General features: G+C 47.0%; 1 protein-coding gene across 1 annotated transcript in view; it reads left to right on the top strand.

Moving 5' to 3' along the window:
- The window catches only part of KSR1 (kinase suppressor of ras 1), a 218,096-nt gene that overhangs the window by 115,597 nt on the left and 81,067 nt on the right, over positions 1-21,432 (top strand). Inside the window, 1 exon segment of the mRNA XM_020963178.2 lies at positions 253-393. Coding sequence (XP_020818837.2) covers positions 253-393 — 141 coding nt within the window.

Raw genomic sequence — 21,432 nt, 5'->3', positions numbered from 1 at the left:
AATCTTCCCTCAGACACTGATCGGCCGTGTGACCCTCGGCAATTCACTTAACAGCCTTCAGCCTCAGTCTCCTCACCTGTAAAACGGGAGCAATCCCAGCACCTCCCGCCACGGGAGGCCCTTTGCAGACCTCCAGCTGTGGTTCCAGGCCCCTTTAATGTTCCGGGCTTTCCCGACTCGCCCCTCCCTCAGCCTGCTCAGCAGAGTGAGGTCCTGCTTGGTTAATTCTCTACTTTCCGGGCTTCCCGACAGGCCAAACTGGTGCGGTACATCAGCAAGCAGCGGCAGTGCAAGCTCAGCGTGGCCCCCGCCGAGCGGACGGTGGAGCTCAACAGTTACCCGCGCTTCAGCGACTGGCTGTACACCCTGAACGTCAGGACCGAGGTGGCGCAGGTGAGCGCTCCGGCCGGGAGACGCTGGGGTGGGGCTGCCGCGGCATTCGGGGCCGGGCGCGGGGGAGCTACCCGGAGAGGCAGAACGGGACGGGCAGTATGACCTCCGCTTTATGGAAAAGGGGCTGAGTCCCAGAGAAGTAGAGCGATTTGGAGTCGTGCGAGCATCAGAAGTTGGATTTCATGCAGTTTGTCCCAATGTTCAGTCTAGTCCCCCCTCCGTGCCCTCCCCGGGCCTCTTAGAGAATTGAGAGGTAGAAGGAGCCTGCGATATTATCTAGCGGTTTCAAGTCAATCAGGCCACACCTTTTTCTTAATTAGTTAATTTATTTTTAGTTTTCAACATTCACTTCCCATAAGCTTTTTTTATTTTTATTTTATTCATTTATTGATTTACTTACTCATATTTATTTGATTATTCATTCATTCATTCATCTATTTACTTATCTATTTATCCATTTTTTCATTTATTCATTCATTCATTCATTCATTCATTTATTTATTTGTTAGGCAATTGGGGTTAAGTGACTTGTCCAGGGACACACAGCTAGTAAGCGTCAAGTGTTTGGTCTGAGGCTGGATTTGAACTTAGGTCCTCCTAACTTCAGGGCCGGTGCTCTATCCACTCCACCACCTAGCTGCCCCCAAATTATTCTTGTAGATTTAGTGGATTTTTCTCTTACCCTGCCAGGCTGTTTGACATCTGCCCCTCTGTAGGGGTCTGGCACTGTCTGGATCTGTCTTCATTGAATGACCTGAGATACCAACATTAGGGACGGAGGTGGGGGTGGGGATAGGGAGGAGAGTTAAAGACCCGGGGTCCTATCTGTGTGACCTTGGGGAAATCACTTAACCTCTTTGGGCCTCAGTTTCCTTATCTGTAAAATGAGGGAAGTGGGTGAGATGGCCTCATAATTGGGCTGGGGAAAATGGGATAAATGCTGCATGAAAGATCCCCCCGTGTTTGGCCTTCACCGATCATAGTAATAACAGCTAACATTTGCATAGTGCTTTCAGGTTTGCAAAGGGCTTTCTATCTATTATGGGATCTTAGGTTTATTTAGAGCTAGAAGGGACCATCTACTCTAACAATCTCACAGGAAAACGACACACAGCTAAGTGACTTGTCCAAGATCACACAACTAGTCAGTGTCTAAGGTAGGATTTGAATTCAGGTCTTCCTGAGTTCTCTATCCACCCATCCTTCTGCCTCCCTCTTGGATGCGTCCTTAAGGAATGGAAGTGACCTTGGCTTCTCAGATGATTTGCCAGTGGTCTGCCAGCCCTGGCTGGTTCCCAAAGCTGGAACGGCTTCGAATGTGGGCCCATGAGGGTCTGGGTGTCTGTTGTCTGGGTATCAGCCTGGCTAGGTCTGGAGAAGCCTAATAAACTAAGTAAATTAAGTAGAGTGGAAGTAAATCAAAGAGAGAGCTAAGCTAAGGGATCTTGGGGTATGCTTATATGTATGGGAGAGGAGGAAGAGGGGGCATCAGAAACAGAGGAGGGGCTTGACCCTGCATGGGCTGTCTGCACGGAACCCAAGCGAGGAGAAAATTTGAAGAAAGGTAGGGCAGCCTGCCAAGTCACGTGCTGCTGAGAGAGGCGGAGGAAATGAGGACTGAGGCAAGTCTGTTGTCACTGGGGGGTTAGGAGGTGATGAGCTTGGGGAAAATAGAGCGGGCAGTGGGGCAGCAACCAGTTGGAAAGGAACTCCAAGGTGCCCAGCTGCAAAGGAAGTGGCGTCAGCAAACAGACCGTTTTTCCAAGAAATTTATCGGTAAAGGAGGAAGAGGAGCATTAAAGGAAGCCCTTTACAGAATTATGGGAGACCTAACTATGTGAGAGGGGCAGTGTGGAATCTGGAGATCTGGATTTTGAGTACCATTTTGTGTCTTTACTCACTATGTGGCCGTGGGAAGGTCCCTTAACCCCCAGATGCTCAGTTTTCTCATCCACGAAATGGGGGTGATGTATATATACACTGCCTACCTCATGGGGTCATCATGAGGAAAGTGTTCCTGTAAACTTCGCAGTGCCAAGTAAATGTGTTCTTATTATTAAGGCATCCAGCATGTGATTTGTAGGCCATTACGGTCCGCCTGACCTCACGGTGTGGCTTGCCTGAAGGTTTTTTGCAATAATAATAATTTGAAGAAAAAAAAAGACCCTGATTAGCACACCTGAACCAGTTGGCCAGTGGGACCCAACCACCTGCTGGCCCTATCCATTGTCTAATTGGCTGCTGCCAGGTGCTGTGAGCAGGAGAGAATTAATTGTTAATTATGAGGGTAAAATATTCATGTGGTTGGCACAAGTGGGTTTCTGATCCTGGATCCCGTTATTGGGGGTGGAGGGGCGGGAGGAATCAGACACTCTTGGCCTTGGGGAAGAAGCTGCTAGACAAGAGAGAAAAAAATGAAGCGAAAAGAGGTGGAGGTGATGGGTGGAGCTAGGTCCAATAGGAGCAGCAAAGCCAATTGTGCGAGCAATTTAATGTGAAATTGAATGGGTGGTGCAGAGAGAATGCTGGACTGTCCAGTAGGGGATGACGATGACGACAATGATGACAATAAGTGGCATTTTTATAGCACTTCGAGATTTGTGGAGTATTTTATGAACACCATCTCATTTTATCCTCATTACCCTGGGAGGGAGGTGCCATTATTGTTTCTATTTTACAGAAGGTGAAAGTGAGCCAGACAGAGGTTAAGGGGCCTGCCCAGGGTCCTGCAGCTAGGACGTGTCCGAGACAGGATTTGAACTCAAGTCTTCCTGACTCTAGGCTCAGTGCTCAGAGATCTGTGTTTACGTCCCAGTTTTGCCATGAACTAACTCTGTGACTTTAGTCAAGTGCGTTCAACTTGCTGGACTTAGTTCCTGCTCATATCACTCCTCCCTTTTTTGGCTAAACACCTTGGGAAGGCCACCTATAATCGATGCCTGTACTCTCTTCTCTCTCGCTCTCTCTCTCGCTCTCGCTCTCTGCCAGACTGAGCTTAAGTGACTTACCCAGGGTCATATAGCTAGTAAGTATTTGAGGCCGGATTTGACTTCCTTACTCCAGAGCTGCTGCTCTAGTCACGGAGCCACCTAGTTGCCCCTATAGATAATCTCTTCATGGCTGCATTTCCCAGCTTTTTCTCCATTTTCATCATGCTTGACCTCTCAAAGCCTTTGATATTATTGATTCCCCTTTTCTAGATGTTCTCTTTTCTCTAGGTTTTCATGAACTCTCCTGCTTCTCCTCCTGTTTGTCTGACCCTTTTTGTCTCCTTTGCCAGATTCTCAGCCATGTCGTGCCCGTTGGTGGTGGGTGTCCCCCAAGGCTCATTCCTGGGCTCTCCTCTCTTCTTCCTCTATACCATTTTCAGGTGGTGATCTCATCAGCTCCCATGGTTTCAACCATCATCTCTACACATTTGACTTTCAGGTCTCTTTGTCTACCCCCAACCTCTTTCCTGACCTCCAGTTTCAAATCTCTGGCTGCCATCTTTCTTTTTTTTCTTTTTGCTTTTTGGTGACGCAATTGGGGTTAAGAGACTTGCCCAGGGTCACACAGCTAGTGAGTATCATGTGTCTGAGGCCGGATCTGAACTCAGGTCCTCCTGACTCCAAGGCTGGAGCTCTATTCACTGAGCCACCCAGCTTCCCCTGGATGCCTGGATTATTGAAAGAGCCATCTACTTGATCTTTCTTTTCCACTCGCTGGTCAAACTGATGGTCCTAAAGCTCGGGTCTGATCGCATCACCCTCCATTCCTGTTCCATAAACTCCAGTGGCTCCCTATTACTTCCAGAATCAAATATAAAATCTTCTCTTTGTCTCTTAAAACCCTCCGTGACCCGGCCCCTTCTTACCTTTTCAGTCTCAGACCTTCCTCCCCTCCACATACTCCGAGATCCAGTGGTACTGACCTCCTTTGCTTTTCCTGGTAGATGATGCACCATCTCCTGACTTGGAATTTCTACCGGCTGTTCCCTGTTCTTGGAACCCTCTTCCTCCTCATCTCTGCCTCCTGGCTTTTCTGGCTTCCTTCAAGTCAAATCTGAAGTCAGCATTTTCTGCAAGAAGACTCTCTCAGTCCTCCTTAACCTTAGTGCCTTCTCTCTGACGGTAGCCCCAGTTTATCCCATGTATTTTTTGTTGGTATGTAGTTGTTTGCATGTTCTCCTCCCCCATTAGACTGTGACCTCCTTGAGATCATGGACAGGCTTTTACCTTTCTTTGTATCCCCGTCACTTAGCTTAGGGCCTGGCACAGTGTAAGTGATTAATAAATGCCTATTGACTGACAAATAGTACCTAACATGAATTGCCAATTATTCTGCAAGACCATTTTACCCTTCCCCTCCCTTCTTCCCCATCATTACTCTGCTGTTCAAAGCCTTGGTAACTGGAGAAAGAGAAGATTTTGTGATATTCTTTGCCTTCCCCCTCCTGCCATTTTCTTATTTCTGATTATGTTCCTCCCTCCTATCCCATCCAGTGAACTTTGTTACCCTTGAAACAAAGATTAAAAACCAAAGAGGATGAAAAAGTCATTTCAGCTAGATCAACTGACGCATCATTTGTGTCTGACAGTATGTATCTAGCCCCCTAGACTGAGAAGGTGGGAGGGAGGTTCATGTTCTCAGCTCTTCCTAATAGGCTTATATTCACGTGGAAACTGGGAGCTTCCTAGAAGACATGCCAGTATCCAGGCATACCAGGAGCAGCCTAGTAGTAAGAAGAGAGATGGGGAGGGGAGAAAGAGAGAGAGAGAGAGAGAGAGAGAGAGAGAGAGAGAGAGAGAGAGAGAGAGAGAGAGAGAGAGAGAGAGAGAGAGAGAGACAGAGAGAGGGAGAGAGGGAGAGAGACAGAGAGAGAGAGGGAGAGACAAAGGGAGGGAGAGACAGACAGAGGAAGAGAGAGGGAGAGACGGGGGGAGAGAGAGGGAGAGAGAGACAGAGAGAGGGGGAGAGAGAGAGGAAGAGAGACAGAGAGGGAAAGGGAGAGAGAAAGGGAGGGAGAGACAGACAGACAGAGGAAGAGAGAGGGAGAGACTGAGGTGGAGGGGGGAGAGAGACAGAGAGGGAGAGAGACAGAGGGAGAGAGAGAGTCAGAGAGACAGAGAGGGAGAGAGAGAGGGAGAGAGACAGAGAGAGAGAGAGAGGGAGGGAGACAGAGAGAGGGAGAAAGGGAGGGAGAGACAGACAGAGGAAGAGAGAGGGAGAGACAGGGGCGGGGGGAGAATAACTATTTTCATGGGTTGTGGTTTTTATTGCTTTAGCTTCCTCTCCAACACTTAAAAGTGCTTCCTTCCATCCACCATCCTCCATGAATGAATCTAGGCACTAGGCTGTTCTGCTTTTAAGGCTATATACTAGAAGAATTTGGTGGTCAAGATTGTACTACAAGTCAGGAGTGGAATTGGGGACAGAAGTACTCATGATGCAATTGGCTGTTTATTAGGGGATTGTTTATGTGGGGTAGGAAGGAGGGCATTACTCCTATATAAGACCTGTTCTTGGTTGCTTCTTAAGGTTTTAGTGAGTCTAACTCAGCTGCAAGCGAGAGGGATTCCTACTTACGTGAAAAATAAAAGTGTGTGTGTAACCGATTGTTATATAACTTGGGTGAGATGATTAGAGCTTTGCCTACGGGCATCAAAATTTATCAGGTACTTACTACGCTCCCTTTTTAAAATTTAAATTATTTTATTTTTCCTTAATTACATGTAAAAACAATTTTTAACATTCTTTTAAAATTTTGAGTTTTAAATTCTCTCCTTTCCTCCCCTTCTCCCTCTCCGAGGCAGTAAGCTATATGATAAAGATTATACATGTGCAATCATGCAAAACATTTCCATATTAATTATGTTGTGAAAGAAAATATAGGCAAAAAAACCCACCGTAAAAAAATAAAGTGAAAAATAGCATGCTTCAGTTTGCATTCAGATTCCGTCAGTTCTTTCTCTGGGGTGGATAACATTTTTCATCAAGAGTCCTTTGGAATTTTTTTGTATGATTGTATTGCTGAGAATAACTAAGTCATTCATAATTGATCATCATACAATATTGCTTGTTACTGTATACAATGTTGTCCTAGTTCTGTTCACTTCACTTTACATCAGACATATAAGTCTTTTCAGGTTTTTCTGAAATCATCCTGCTCTTCATTTCTTATAGTATAATAGTATTGCATCACAATCATATTACTACAGCTTGTTCAGCCATTCCCCAGCTGATGGACATCCCCTCAATTTTCCATTCTTTGTCATCACAAAAAGAGCTGCAACACACCTTTATTGAAGAAAGAAACAGCCCAGCTTAACATCTAGTTTAATAAGACTGGTTAAGGTGGGAAACTTACCAAATGGTACTTCCTCCTGCCTCATACCCCAGGCAGGATTATTGCATTAAATTATCTCTAATTTTTCTTTTTCTAGTCTTTCTACTGATCTACTTTCCTATTTTTCAGTCAGTACCAAATAATTTTGATATCATTTGAGGTCTGGCCCTTCATTCCTACTTTCTTAAAACTTCTCCTTAGATTTTAGGCCTTTAGTCCTTCCAAATGAATTTCATTGTTATTTTGCTTAATTCATATTCCCTTAGTAGTGTGACTGGTATAGCATCAAATCTGTAAACTGATTTAGGTCATCATAATTTTTCTCACTCTCTGTTCATTCCTCCTCCTGGGAGGACGTGTGTCTAAATACTCCTTCGTAGGAAGAATAGGTACAAAGCACTGCATCATAGAATTGGGAAAGAGGTTCTCGGAAATTAGAAAAGCCTGGCATCTTTAAGTGAGATATTAATGTGGCTCTAGGACAATGCATTTGATGTAGGCAGTAGGGAGCAATTCTATGCTTTTGAGTAGGGGAGGGACCACACTAGAAATGTAGGCTAGTATTCTGTCTCTGGCACTGGACACCGTGGCTTACTTAGCCTTCAATGGCACCAACTTCGAAAGCTTAAGAATGCCTTCCTCACTTTCACTAATATTTGTTGCAGATGTGTCATCCATGAATTTATAATCCTAATCCTTCTGGGAATGGTTTCCACCATTATCGCTTCAGGGGGTGGGGTGGTAGGGTGGCAGTGAATTCCAAAAGACCACAGAGTGCCCGTTTCCTAAAGAACTTTGTTGGTCCTTTGAAAGTGTCCGGGGAAGGAGATCATTGACAAAACTATTCTAAAATATTGTTAGCAGCACTTTTTGCGGTAGCAGATTACTGGAAGCCAAAGTGGACGCCCATTGATTGGGGAACAGCTGAACGCATCATGGTGTCTGCGTGCCATGAGTATGACTGTGAGAAACGGTGAATTTGATGATGCCTGAGAAGCGTGGAAAGAATCACAGGAGCTGATGCAAAGTGAAGTCACCTGAGCCAGGAAAACACGATGCATTGTGGCTGCAGCACTGTCAGTGGACAGATTGACCGCACCCAGTGCAATTGAGCAAAAGAAAGTGAACTCCTCAAGAATGGGGTTGTCCCCAAAGAAGAGATGAGAAAAGATCCCAACTTCCCCCTGCGCTTCACCCACATCCTTTACTCTTTTGCAGAGAGGGGTGACATATTGTATGTAATGGCAGATTTTTTTGTATGTGTTGATCTCTCTTAATATATTTTTTTCTTCTTTTTTTTTCTTTTTTAGCTTTTATATGTATTTATTTGTCTTTTCTTTTCTTTTTTTTTTTTTGGTGAGGCATTTGGAGTTAAGTGACTTGCCCAGGGTCACACAGCTAGTAAGTTTCATGTATCTGGTCTGAAACTGGATTTGAACTCAGGTGGTCCTGACTCCAGGGCCAGTGCTCTATCACTGTGCCACCTAGCTACCCCGTTTTTAACTTTTTTATAAGGCATGTGTCTCTGGAAGGGGGTAGGAGAAGAGATAAAGGGAAGAAATCTAGGTGATGTAAAAACAAGTGATATCAATAAAAAGAAAAAACAAGTTATCAACTTAGAAAAAAGGGTTGGGAGGAGGGAGTATGTTTGTTCCAGAATTCTGGGACTTGATGGGGGCATCTGGGCTGACCCTCTTGGCCTTCGGAGCTTTGATCTCTTCCATCCTCGGCTTTCAGTATTTCTGGCCTGCCAAGTCTAACAAAAACAGTGTCAGAGGAAGATTACCCAGCAGCTGTGGCTGCTCGTGCCAGGGGAGATGGAGAACAGGTTGTCTTCTTAGACGATGAGCTTCTCCGTGTGGGCTGGGGAAAGCGAGCTCTGCCTTCTCTCTGGTGATGGGCGAGCTCAGGGATGGCAGGAGGGCTGGAGGGTGGAGAAGAAGAGGGGCAGTTGCTCCACTCCCGATAGGGCTCAGGTTTCTAGGATGAGGAGATGGGCATTGTCTGCCCAGCTGTGACAATGCTTCAGCAGACGTAATGAGAGAGCTCCCCCTCCCCATCCTGTATGTGTGTTGGGGGAGGGGTGGCCTGCGACTCTTGGCTCCCGTTTCTTCCCTTCCTCCTCCCCATGGCCTCTTCTTGAAAGGCATTCCTCTGCTAACTGATGAGAGCTAGTATCTAGACACTGGCACAGTCCATCGGCTTTCTGAAATCCTACTTGGTTGTCATGGTCTTTCAAAATCAGAAAGATTTAAAATCTTGGTCTGTGCCTCCATTAAATCATCTCTGTTCTTTCTGCTTGTCTCAAGGTATTGAATCTCTTCTGAGAATCTGAGTGCACCTTGCATTCTGTGCCCAGGTTTATCTTTCCAAGCTACTCCCACTACGCAGATGGAAAAACAGAGGCCTAGAACCCATTCCAGAGTCTGATCACATATCAGGTGTGGCCCTAGAACTACAGCTGAGATCTCCTTAAAACTTCTGTGTTTCCCATGAGACTAAAAACTGCCTTATTCTAATGGAAATAAATTCCTTAGAGCCTAAGAGAACCTAGAAGCCTGCAGGAGGAGGGGGCAGGGTAGATCTCCTCTTGGAGGGGTAGAAACTGAGGGACAGAGATGGTAAGTAGAGCCGAGATTCAAACTCAGCTCCTCCTAGGTGTGGTAACAGGATTCAAAGAAACCTTTGAGATCATCTCGGCCAGGGCTTCTTGACCTTCTGTTCTTTTGGCCTGGACCCTTTTGGAAATTGGGTAAAGCCTATGGACCCCATTTCATTGGTTTTTAAATGCTCCATGAGATTATGAAGAAAATTAAAGGTTAGTGAAAATAAAGGAAATATATATGTACATATATGTGTATCTGTCTGTATTTTTACTAACCTCTGGTTTAGTGGAATTCATATGTATATATACATTTTATATACACACACAGATATACACATACTGGTGTATGTATGTTATATATCTATACATAGATTTATACGCATAATACAGGGTTTAGTTGTGGAAGCTATTAAAAATCTCCCTTTTAGTTTCTGTGAAGAAATAATATTTGTTTTCTAAAACCCTTTCTAGACTCCTGGGAGAAGCCCCTTGGAAATATGGGTGAGACAAATCAGACAAAGGTAAAAGACTTTTCAGTAGGTGAGAGGCATATATTTCTAGATCTATAGATCTAGATGGATATGTTGACATAGATATGACTAGGTAGAGAGATATACATATATACACATATTAGAGGGCAGCCAGGTGGTGTGGTAGATTGAGGTCCGGGCATGGAGTCAGGCCATGTCCTGGTTTACTATTTCCTTCTCCAGTGGATTAAAGCAAACAGAGGTTAAGTGACTTGCCCAGGGTCATACATCTAGTAAGTGAGGTGAGATTTGAACTCAGGTCTTCCTGATTCCAGGCACAGAGCTGTATCTACTAAGTTACATAGCTGCCTTCTTTGGGTGGATCTATATTCTGGCTATTAGTAGGGAACCTGGCTAGGCAACACTCAAGTAATTCTGTTTCCGCAGTCCTTGTGTGCAGGTGTGGGAAAAGGCAGTGTTTTTATCTAGACAAAAGAGACTTTTAAGTTTCTGGTTAGCCTTTGTTTCCCCTACTAAAAGACCCTTTTCCCTTTTGTCTGACCTGTCGCGCCCACCTTTCCAAGGGGCTTCTCCCTGGAGTCTCTCCCACTGCATCCAGAGCTGTCTCCAGTCATCCTGACCTATATCTGGCCACTGGACCAAGATGGCTCCGGAGGAGACAGTGAGGCTGGTGACTTTGCACATCCCTGCCTCAACTTAAATCCAATTCACTTGCATGTCATGGCATCACCTTCCTGATGTCATGGTCCTCTTGGAGAAGGAAGGTCAAACAGCAACAACCTAGGAGTCTGGAAAGGGCTTTAGAGAAGAAATACTACTTCTTCATATTTCTAGAGAAACTGAAAGGGGGATTTTTGATATATTTCCATGATTAAACCCAGTGCTTTTCTCTGTGCTTCAGATTTTCCATCTGGAAACTGGGGAGAGACTTTAGGTAGGGCTGAGAAACAGGAGGAAGCGTAGTGTAACCAGTCAGGCAGACTTGGAGGCTTACAGACAGGAGAGCATGTCTCTGAGGCAGGCAGGCAGTTTTCTAAGTCCTTGGATCTAGCCTGCCTCCCAGTCCATCGGCTCTTTGAGGAGGGAGGGGGGAGAGGGAATATGGGGGAACGGTTAAAGTTCCCATCTTGGGGGTAGGGGCTTCCCAGGTGATTAACTGGGGAAGGGCATTTAAAAAAATGACTCGGCCCTCATTCTTGGGGAGTGAGGGAAGTAACAGAGCAATGTAGCCCCTAAAACCAGGCAGTCTTAGGTTGCACATTAGAAGCTTGGGCTGGGAGTCCCCAGCGGCTCCAAAAATAAATCCCCACTACGGCAGAACATGGGCGTGCATGTCAGCCTGCCCAGCCTCTGAAACACAGCACCTGCTGCCCCACTCCAAGTTTTGCTGACTTTCCAGCCTCAGTGGCACAGGCCTATTTTTGTCCCTTGTGGAGTCAGGAAAAACCCAGCAACATCCCTTCCCCTCCCCTCGTTGCTGGAGATCACCCTGGTGGCCGGCGCGTACTCAGCCCTGAGCCCCTACGAGTCGATGTTATCAAACGGGCCATGCACTGTCTGTGGGGCTGGGTGCCCGCAAAAGCTCCTGGGGCTCCGGGGCCCCCTTCGCCAGCAGAGCTAAGAGAAGTCCGGGATTTGGGTTCTGTGGAGCTGGGGGGTTCCCAGGTATGTCGTCCCTCCCTCAGGGGGCTCCACGCTTCTTTTGGAGTTACCGATTACAGGGAAGAGAGGGGGAGGCCCCCGTGGAATCATAGAAGGGTCCTGATTCGGCAGCAACTTGGAGCTCTTTCTCACCTCTTATTTCCTCTGATGTTTAAATCTTTTTGGAAACCTGCAGCTGGTCAGTGCTTTACAAATGTGCTTTTCTAAGCCATAGTCCTTGCTTTTAAGTATAGTACTAAGGAAGGACCTTTCTTTAGGATCTCTGTGAAGTTGAGTTGGGATATTTTTCTAAAGGGCATTGTCACCAGAGTTGGAGAATGTGGGTTCAAATCCTACCCTTGTTCAAGTCACTCGGCCTCCATGGGCCTCATCTGTAAAGTGGGGGGACTGAACTCGATGATTCTGAGGTCCTGCCAGCCCTAGGTCTAGGGTCATGCGATCTCCCATCTCCTTTCTGCTTTCCAACAGTTTCCTTTTGTGACATTTTTTTGTTTGAGCTCCCCTTTCCTGGATATTTGGCTTTTCCAAGGCAGGACTCTTTGAACCCAACTGGTAGAAAGGTAACTTGAGAAGGTTGAGGTTATGGCTTGGGCTTGCAGTGGTCCTAGACCTTTTGTGATAATAAGAAATAAGAAGAGGACAGAGTATGGCACCCCGGGAACCTGTTTGCTTCTTTTTGCCAGATACATGAAAGAAGATAGGTCAAAAAGGGTGGTTCTGGCCCATGATGAAGCTGCCACAGGAACAACTAAAACTTAGGAATGATCTTAGAACCTCTTCTGTTCTGGGACTGATGGTGATGTAATTTTCTTGTTTCTTCTTTTCAATTGATAAGGAAGAAAAGTGAAGGGAAGTTGGATAGGACATTGCTGCTGGCAGGACTTGAGGGTGGAGAAATGCATCTGTAGGGAGTGGCGACCTTTATTTTTCCTCATTTTGTAGAGGTAAATACTGAGCAGCAAGTGATGTTAAGTGATTTGTTTGAAGATGACACAGCATGTCTGGGGTGAGGCCCAGGTCCAAACTCGAGACTTTCTGGACTGTGTCCAGTTTGCTGTCCCCGAGGCCACTCACAGCTTCTGCTAAATTAATTGTTTTAGAGAGGTATGACTAGGAAGACAGAGGATGGGAAAACAGATTCTTAATTTTGTGTCTGGAAAGGAGGAAAGTTTTTAGACTGTAAGCTCATTGAGGTCAGTGACTGATCTTATCTGTCTTTATCATCATCAGCACCTGGGACAGCACTATGCATTTCTTGGTACATCTCTTGACTAACAAATGAGTAAGTTAGAGGAGGGAGAAGTCAGGAGACCAAGGGATAATGGAGGAATCTTAGAAGAGCCACCGAGTAAAATTCATTTTCACCTCGGTCAGTGAGCCTTGGGGAGCCAGCTGGGTACAGTGAAAAGAGCTTTGACTCTAGAGATAGGGGTCCTGGGTTCAGATCCCACCTCTGAAGCTAACTACCTGGGTGACCTTGGACAAATGACTGATTTTCCTTTGGCAAAAAGAGGAGTTTAGATGGCCTCCGAGATCCCTTCTAGTTTTAGATCTAAGATCTTATAATCCTCTGTGCCTCAGTTTCTTCATTTGTAAAATGGGGAGAATAATGGCACCTTCTTCTTAGGGTTGTTGTGAGACACAAATGAAAAAGATTGTGTAAAATGCTTTGCAATCAAAGCATCCTGCCCCCCACCCGCCCTGTGTGTATGTGTGTGTGTATATGTATATGTGTATATCTGTATCTGTGTATGTCTTCTCTGTGCCTCTGATTCTATCTGTCTTTTTAACTCCCTACCCCCCCTTCCCTCTTCTATCTCTGTCTCTCTGCCTCTCTCTGTCTTTCTCTCACTCCCTCTCTCTGTCTCTCTCCTTCTTTCCCTTTATCCTCTTTCTCTCTCTCTCTCTCTCTCTTGAGTTGGGAGTCAGACGACTGGTTTTGAATCCTAGGCTGGCTTCTTACTTTATTCGTGTGACCTTGGATAAATCACTTCCCTTCTCTGTGCCTCTGATTCTATCTGTCTGTCTTTTTACCTCCCTACCTCCCCTTCCTCCCTCTTCTATCTCTGTCTCTCTGTCTCTCTCTTTCTCTCACTCCCTCTCTCTGTCTCTCTCCTCCTTTCCCTTTATCTTCTCTCTCTGTCTGTCTCTGTCTCTCTCTTGAGTTGGGAGTCAGACGACTGGTTTTGAATCCTAGGCTGGCTTCTTACTTTATTCATGTGATCTTGGACGAGTCACTTCCCTTCTCTGGGCCTCAGTCACCTTCTCTATATCATGAGGGGGCTGGACACATGACCCCTAAGACCCCTTCCTGTTCTCTGTCCTAGGGGGCTGGGTTTCCTGGGGTGTCTTGGGGTGCTGAGTGTGGACAGCCCTCCTCTGAGGCATTGGGTGTGCAGAGGTGACTTCAGAAGAAAGAAAACCGGCTGGTCCCCAGTCTGCGGGACTTTTCTCACCAGGGAGGCTTGTAGCCCCTGACCCCTGGCTGAGTCACTGTTGTCTCTGAAGCAGCAACCTCTATTAGTGAGTCATGAGGCCCTGTTTGTACCTTAAGCAGTTGCTGGCTTTGGGGAGATGGGGAGTGTGGGAGCAGGGAGGAGGCTGGTTGCCACTGGCCAGCGTGGAACATGGCTCCAGAGGGGGCATGGGCAAGTGAGGATTGAACTGAGCTGAGTCCTGGCCCATTTCCATCCCTCCCTCCATATCGCCAGCCCCCAACTGCAGGGGCTCAGGCCAGCTAATTTTAAATTAAGCCACTACATATACCTGGCACATGAGGGCCTATGGGAAGAAAGCTGCATAGTCCTTTTCTTCTTAGTCTTTTTTTTTTACTTCCCCTCTTTTTCCTTTCCCTCCTCTGCCTAGGACGTAAAACAGCTCGGTGCTAGGTCCAGGAGTCAGGCTCCAAAAGCCTAGCAGAGCCAAGGGGCCTGCTGAGCCAGCCCCAGGAGAGTTTAATCCCCTTATAGACCTGCCTACAGCTGGCTACTCCTCTTTCTGAAATTGGACTCCTATCAAGAATAGCCTGGTGGCTGTGAGCTGTGGGTTTCCCAGGAGAAGTGTGGGTAGGAAGGAGGTCGTGGGTTTTCAGCAGAAAGGAAGTTATCTCTAGGCTTGGTGTGGAGAGCCAGGCTCCTGGGAGTCCTGATTGGGGAAGGGGGTGGAAGGCTCTGTCTCCCTGGTAGCCTCAATGGGGATATTATCGCTGCTTCAGCATGTGGACCAAAGGCCTTGGGAGAAGAGCTCTGTGATATTCTAGTCTCTGGGGTAGATGGGGGCAGATCCCCTCAGGGCTTGGTGCCAGGCTGCTACTTTCTAGGGCCCTCTGTTGTTCGCCACCCCCATACCCTTTCTTCCCCTATCTCACTGTTACTGACGGCCCTATGGGTTGATCCTTCCCATCCATCTCCCTTCCCAGTAGGACACACTTACTCCTGGAATGAGGCTGCCGAGCCATGCTACTATCTCACCACCCAGTTTAGGACATGCCAAGCTGCTTTGTTTGAAAGAGGCGCTCAGGCAGGTGGTGAGCTGACCACTTTATGAGGCCGATTTAAGCCTGGCTCCTGGCTTTACCCAAGTGCTAATGGTGCTGCCCTCCTTTGGGGTGGTTCTGCAGGAGCTGCCTTAGCCTCTGTGCCCCCCTTCCCACCATCCTCCCCGCTCTTGAGCCCCCTGGCCAGCCTTCACCTCTAGGCACAGCCACGTCCACGCTCCCAGACTTGGCAGGGAGTGTGGTATTAGCCCCTGCCTCACGTAGCTGCATTTTCTATCCAAGGTCTGGTGCTTTGTATCTCTTGCCTGGATTCCTAGGCAGGGGTCCTCATTCAATTCACTTCAACAAATATTCGTGGGCATATAAAACCATACGGGCCGAAAGGGACCTCAGAGGCCATCTAGTGCATCTGCCTCATTTTACAAAGGAGGAAACTAAGGCTCAGAGAGGCTATGATTTGGTTATGGCATAGTAACATCGGACGTGGGATTTGCACTCGTGTCATCTCATGCCAGAGCTGATTCTTTTTCTGCTGTGCCATACTATGTTCTAGGCTCTGGCTGTTTTTTTATTTTTTGGGGGGGGTTGTTCAAGGAGAGATAATCGAGGCTGTAATTTCACTGGCCTCTGAAACATCCTCTTTTAATTCAGATTGGCACCCGCTTTGCGATTTTGTAATCTTAGAGAATTAATCGAGAAGCAAATTGACTTACTCAGGATCCCAACAGCCAGCATGCATCAGAAAAAGGACATTTTTTTAAACCAGGGACTTTCAAACACTTTGAGTCATGTGGGCTGCTCCGGTAGGCATGAGCTACCCATGGGGCAACATCTTGCCTAGCACTTTAACAGTGAGCAAACCATTCTTCACCCTGGGTCAGTGAGAAGGGAGTGTGGGTGCGGCTTTTGAGCAGATCCCAAAGAGATCGTCCAGCTTCCATTCACATCATTAAGTGATCAGCTCATCCTGGAAATGCGCCTTTTGTTCATAACTGTGTCTGCTAGGTTTTCCACAAGCGGCTGAATTTAATAATAGTCCTCGCTCACATTTATATAGCACTTACGATTGTGCCAAGTGCTTTACAATTATTGTATGATCCTCGCAACAGCCGTGGGAGGGAGGCCAGTACTAATAGGCTTCAGTAGCGGCCAGTCTGTTAGCCGTTGGCCACGCGGTCCCCCTTGAAATCCCTCTCCTTCGCCCCCCTCCTGTATAGATATCGTGGTGCCGGGGATAATCTGTGTTTCGGGGATCTCTCTGCTGCTCCCCCAGCCTTGATGAAAGAGTATTAGATTTGGAGTCAGGGGATCTTAATTCAAGGCTCAGATGTGAAGTTACTTGTGTGATTCAGGGCAGGTCTCCTGCTCTCTCTGGGTTTCAGTTTCTTCAATTGTAAAGTGAGAAAGATAGACTGTATAATTTCTGAGGGTCGTTCTAGATCTAAGTCTGTGATATTGTATTTATTGGTTTGGGGCAGTGAGGTGGTGCAGTGGATAGAGCACCAGGTCTGGAGTCAGGATGGCCTGAGTTCAAATCTGGCCTTAAACACCTAAGAGCTGTATGACACTGGGCAAGTCACTTCACCCTGTTTGCCTCAGTTTCCACATCCGTCAAATGAGTTGGAGAAGGAAATGGCAAACCACTCCAGTGTCTTTGCCAAGAAAACCCCAAATGAGGTTGACTCAAACAACAGAACAACAAATAACAATGTTGTATTTTTGTTTATTTTGTTTAACATTTCAAAATTACACTTTAATTTGGTTAAGCCTGCACCTGAGAGTTTTGTGGGCTGTGGGCTACGGGTTTAACACCTGGCATCGAGGGACCCAAAAGTGTGAGAGGGGCTGGGTTCGATGTTCAATTTCTGAGGTTCCATCTGGTTCTGAAGCCTGTGGCTCATCTTTTTCCCCCCTGCCGACAAAGGTGGGGAGGCAGTGAGAGAGAGGGGAAGGGAGAGCCCAGGGTGTGCGATTGTACCCAGCTGTTGCCGATGCTGCAATTCCTTTGCAGGCACAACCACCCCCGGGGCTGCCCCGGTGGCCTCATGTTTGGGGCGAGGTCATGGAACCTTTCCTGCTGTCACTTTAGAAGGGGATGGTGTGTGCTGAATGCACCCTGCCCTGTCAATTTAATTTCATAAACGTTAGCTAAGCCCCTACTGTGTGCAAAGGTGCAGACTAAAATGAATTCTTATTCCCAGCCTGACTTCTTTCTGGGTGAGCCTGATTTCTTTCATGCTCTGAGTCCAGAACCCACGTGCCCACTTCTGTGTCGGACACCCAGGGTCAATAATGTCAGAGTACGGGAGCTGAAAGGGACTTTTGAGGCCTCCCAGGCCAACCCCCTAGACTTTTAGAGAGAAGTGAAATCATTTGCCCAGGGTTACCAAGATAGTTCCTGGAAAAGCTGGGATTAGACCGAGGGGCTCCTGGCTCCTGGCTCCTGGCCCCACACTCCCTTCCCTCCACCACCTGGCTTGGGGAAAGAGAGGGAGGAGCATTTAGGGTGACCAGAGGAGAAGGGATGGCCTCATGCAGAAGCTGGACCAGGAAGAGAGTGATGAGAGAGCTGGAACGTTGGGGGGCCTTACTAGGGCTGCTCTGCTTCCCAGAGATGGGCTGGTCCCTTAATTTCCTTGCCAATCTCCGTAGAAACCCCCCTCTCCAGGCTGACGCAGTTAACTGCTCAGGCCCCTCCTCTGTCTCCCGGAATAGCCAACTATTCTTGTCCTCACATCTCTCCTCCCTCTCCCTAAGGTCACTGCCTGAGCCAGGAGGAGGGAGCATCTGGGAGGGGGCTTCCTGCCAGGCTGTGGCCCAGCGGCTCCCCTGGCAACACCAGCTTCCAGAGGGAATATTCCACTGGGGGCCTCTCTGGGGCCTCCCACTTCACCTCCTGGGGCCCCTTCTCTCATCCTGGAGAACTTGGGGCGCTTGCTATGTGGAAAGAACAGTTAGTGGCTTTGAAATCAAAGGACCTGGTTCAAATCTTCCCTCTGGCATTTAGGTCACAACCTTTCTGAGCCTCGGTTTCCTCTTCTATAAAAGGAGGGGTAGAGCTAGATGAACCCTGAAGCCCTTTCCCCCTGCACATCCAGCATCCTGTGTCCCAGTCCTTAGGAACCGAGGCCATCCCTTTTGGCCTCCCCAGTGTGACTGCCTGGTGAAAACAGCCCATGGTTGGGGATCGGGTCCTGCCAAGCTCCTGCTGTCAGACTCTGGGAGGATGGAGCGGTAGATGAACCCCTTCACCTGGCTTTTCTCCCAAGGTAGAAGTGAAAGCACTTTGGGAAAAGCAGGCTGCCAGTCGGTTTTAGCTGGTTCAGCCTGTTCAGTGGGATGAGCACTGAATTTGAAGACAGAGGACCTGGGTTCCAGTCCTGAGTCTGCTCCTTAATACCAGTGTGACCTTGGGCAAGTCACTTCGTCTATGAGGGGATTGACTAGAGGGTCCTTTTTTGAAATGGAGAGAGCCCTCATCGTGGAGTCAGGAAGTCAAGAGTTTGATTTGGACAGTGTGGTGCCCAGTGGTTAGAGCACCAGGGCTGGCATCTGGAAGACCTAGGTCTGGAACCCATGTGCCCATTTCTCTCTGGGTCAGACACCCAGGGTCAATACTGTCAGGATGTCAGAGCCAAAAGGGACTTTGGAGGCCACCTACTGCAACCTCCTTTAACAGGTTACCTAGAAAACTAGACTTTTAGAGAGAAATGAAATCATTTGCCCAGGGTAGTTCCGGGCAGAGCTGAGATTAGACTGAGGGCTCCCGGCTCCCAGCCCCACACTCCCTTCCCATGCTCCTTTCCCTCCTGGCTTTGGGAAAGAGAAGGAGGAGCATTTAGGGTATCCACAGAAAAAGGGGGTATATACTTACTAGATGTGTAACTCTGGGTAAGTCACTTACCTGCTCTTTGCCTCAGTTTCCTTATCTGTAAAATATGGATACTAGTAGACTCTACCTCCCAAGGTTGTTGTGAAGATCAAATGAGGTAATGTTTGTAAAGGGCTTGGCACTTATTATATAAATCATATAAATGTTGTTTTGTTGTTATTAATAATGTTATAATAATTATATTTAATTATTTATATTATTAACAATTAATAAATGTACCATACATTTATGAATATAATATATAATGTAATAATTATTTAATATGGTTAATTAATTTAATATTTTGATTTAACAAATTTAATAATTTTATTATACTTATAATAATTATATAATAATAGTAATGTTATCATCATTATACACCTCCAATACTTAGCTGAGTGACCCTGGGCAAGTCACTTAACTTCTAATTTCCTCATCTGTAAATTAGGGGCAGTAATGCGAGCCTTCCTGTCCTCACTAGGTCATTGAATAGCTCTAAGGAGATAATGGATGCAAAGTACTCAGTAAACATTTCTCAAGCTTCTACTCTGTGCTGGATGCTTGTACTAAGGGGGAGAGGTATATAGAAAGGCAAAGAACCCTTAAGAAGTTTACGTTCTTAAAACTTTGTCATTTTTAAAGCACTGTATTTTCTACATTCTGATCTGTGTAATTTGATAGGTTTCCTTTGTAATACTGTGTATTTTATTTTACGCATTTAATGGCATGATTCTGAGAAGGGTCACTCCCTAGGCTTCACCATACTGCTGCCCAAGGGTCCCCCCAAAAAAGTTAAGAACCCCTGGACTAGTTGATCTCTAAGGCCCTTTCCAGCTCCAAATCTGGGGCACTATGGCCAAAACCATTATTGCTGGTTTTTTAACCTTGGCTCCCGAGGGACCTGCCTCTTCTTACATCACCAAATCTATCCAAGGCATAAAAAACCAATGTAAGCTAAGAAGCTGGCCATCTTTCTATTTCTTTACCTTTTCTCATCCTGCCTTGAAGGAGCAAAGGTGGGTAGATATCCTTGAGACAGTGGAGTGTGGGCCTGGGAGGTTGGAGTTGGGAGGAACAAGCCTTCTCCTGGTTGTCCTTATCCCAGAGGGGAGGGCTTCCAGCTGTTCTGAGATCCAGCCTGTGTACCCCGAGCTGCAGCGTCTTGGGGAGTGGATATGCCTTCCCCTCCTAGGTGGATGGGTGAGCAGAAAGCCTTGACCCACAGATGAAGGAGGGCTTATCTAAGGCAGAGGTGTCAAGCACACGGCCCTGTGCAACTAGCTGGCAGTGCTCCAGAGTGCCACCCTAACCAGATGCAAGTGCAGTTGGGAAATATTGAACAAAATAAATAAAGATACAATAAAACAGAGATAATGCTACATTTGAAAACTCAGTGTGCTGCCTGCAGAGATCCTTAGGTATAGATTAGTGGCTTTGATGTCTCTGGTCTAGGGGGCCCTAAGGTGAAGAAGAATGCCCATGAGAATAAACCGACTAGTCATTGAGTTAGGAGTGCAGTCCCCCCAGCTTAGCATGGTCCGTGCTTCAGTGGATGCCTCTGGTATCAGCATACTTCTCCTCCAGCCCAGCTTCCTGGGAGAGTCCCTGCTGTTACCAGTGGAACCACTGGGGTGGGGTGGGGGGGGAAGGAAGGTGGTTTCTTATGCTCATTAAGCCAAAGAAGGGAGGAAGCTGTGAAAGGGGGAGCGCCTTAAGGGAGGAGATTCCAGATGGTCTCAGGCCAACCCACTTATTTGACATTGCCTGGGGAGTCTTTTGGGCTAATTGGCTTCTCCCTCTAAAAATGCATACTCCCTTAAGAAGGTCCATAAGCCTTAGAGCTATAGGCAGCTGGGTAGCACAGTGGATAGAGCCCCCAGTCTGGAGTCATGAAGATCCTGCATTCAAATTCTGCCACAGGCACTTCCTAGCCCCGTGCCAATCCCTTAACCTCTGTTTACTCCAGTTTTCCCAACTATAAAACAATAGCACCTGCCTGCCAGCAGGGTTGTTGGGAGGATCAAATGTTAATATTTGTACAACCCTTAACATAGTGCTTGGAGCATGGTAGGAGCACAGTCTGTTTCTGCCCTGGTCAAACTACATGTGGAATACTGCCTTCTGTCCTGGGTTCCAGATTTTGAAGACACGGATGAGAATGGATTAAGGACGCTGAGAGGCAGAAGGGTGTCCAGTTTAGTGAAGGGCCATGATGAAGAACTGGGTATGTGGAGCCTGCAGAAGCTTGTATGTGTCTGGGGAGGGGAGGGAGAGGGCCATAATGGAGGGGCGGAAGAGTCAGAGGTGTTCTTTTTGGCCCCTAGGAACAGTGAACTTCTAACCTTGAGAGCCGCCTTGGGAGGTGATGGCTTGATAATAATAGCTAACAGTTAGGTCTCTTGAAGATTGACAAAGTGCTTTACATCTGTTATCTCATTTGATCCTCTCAATTACCCTGGGAGGTGGGTGGTATAATATCCTTCCCATTTTATGGATGAGGAAATGGAGGCAAACAGAAGTGACAGTGACTAGTACATGCTGGAGGTAGGATTTGAACCCAGGGCTTCCTGGTTCCGAGGGCAGTGT

This window comes from Phascolarctos cinereus, unplaced genomic scaffold, assembly GCF_003287225.1.
Source record: "Phascolarctos cinereus isolate Bilbo 61053 unplaced genomic scaffold, phaCin_HiC Scaffold_5;HRSCAF=322, whole genome shotgun sequence".
Classification (NCBI taxonomy): Eukaryota; Metazoa; Chordata; class Mammalia; order Diprotodontia; family Phascolarctidae; genus Phascolarctos; species Phascolarctos cinereus.
Note: the sequence above shows the minus strand (reverse complement) of the source record. Positions and strands in the feature narration are given on the sequence as shown.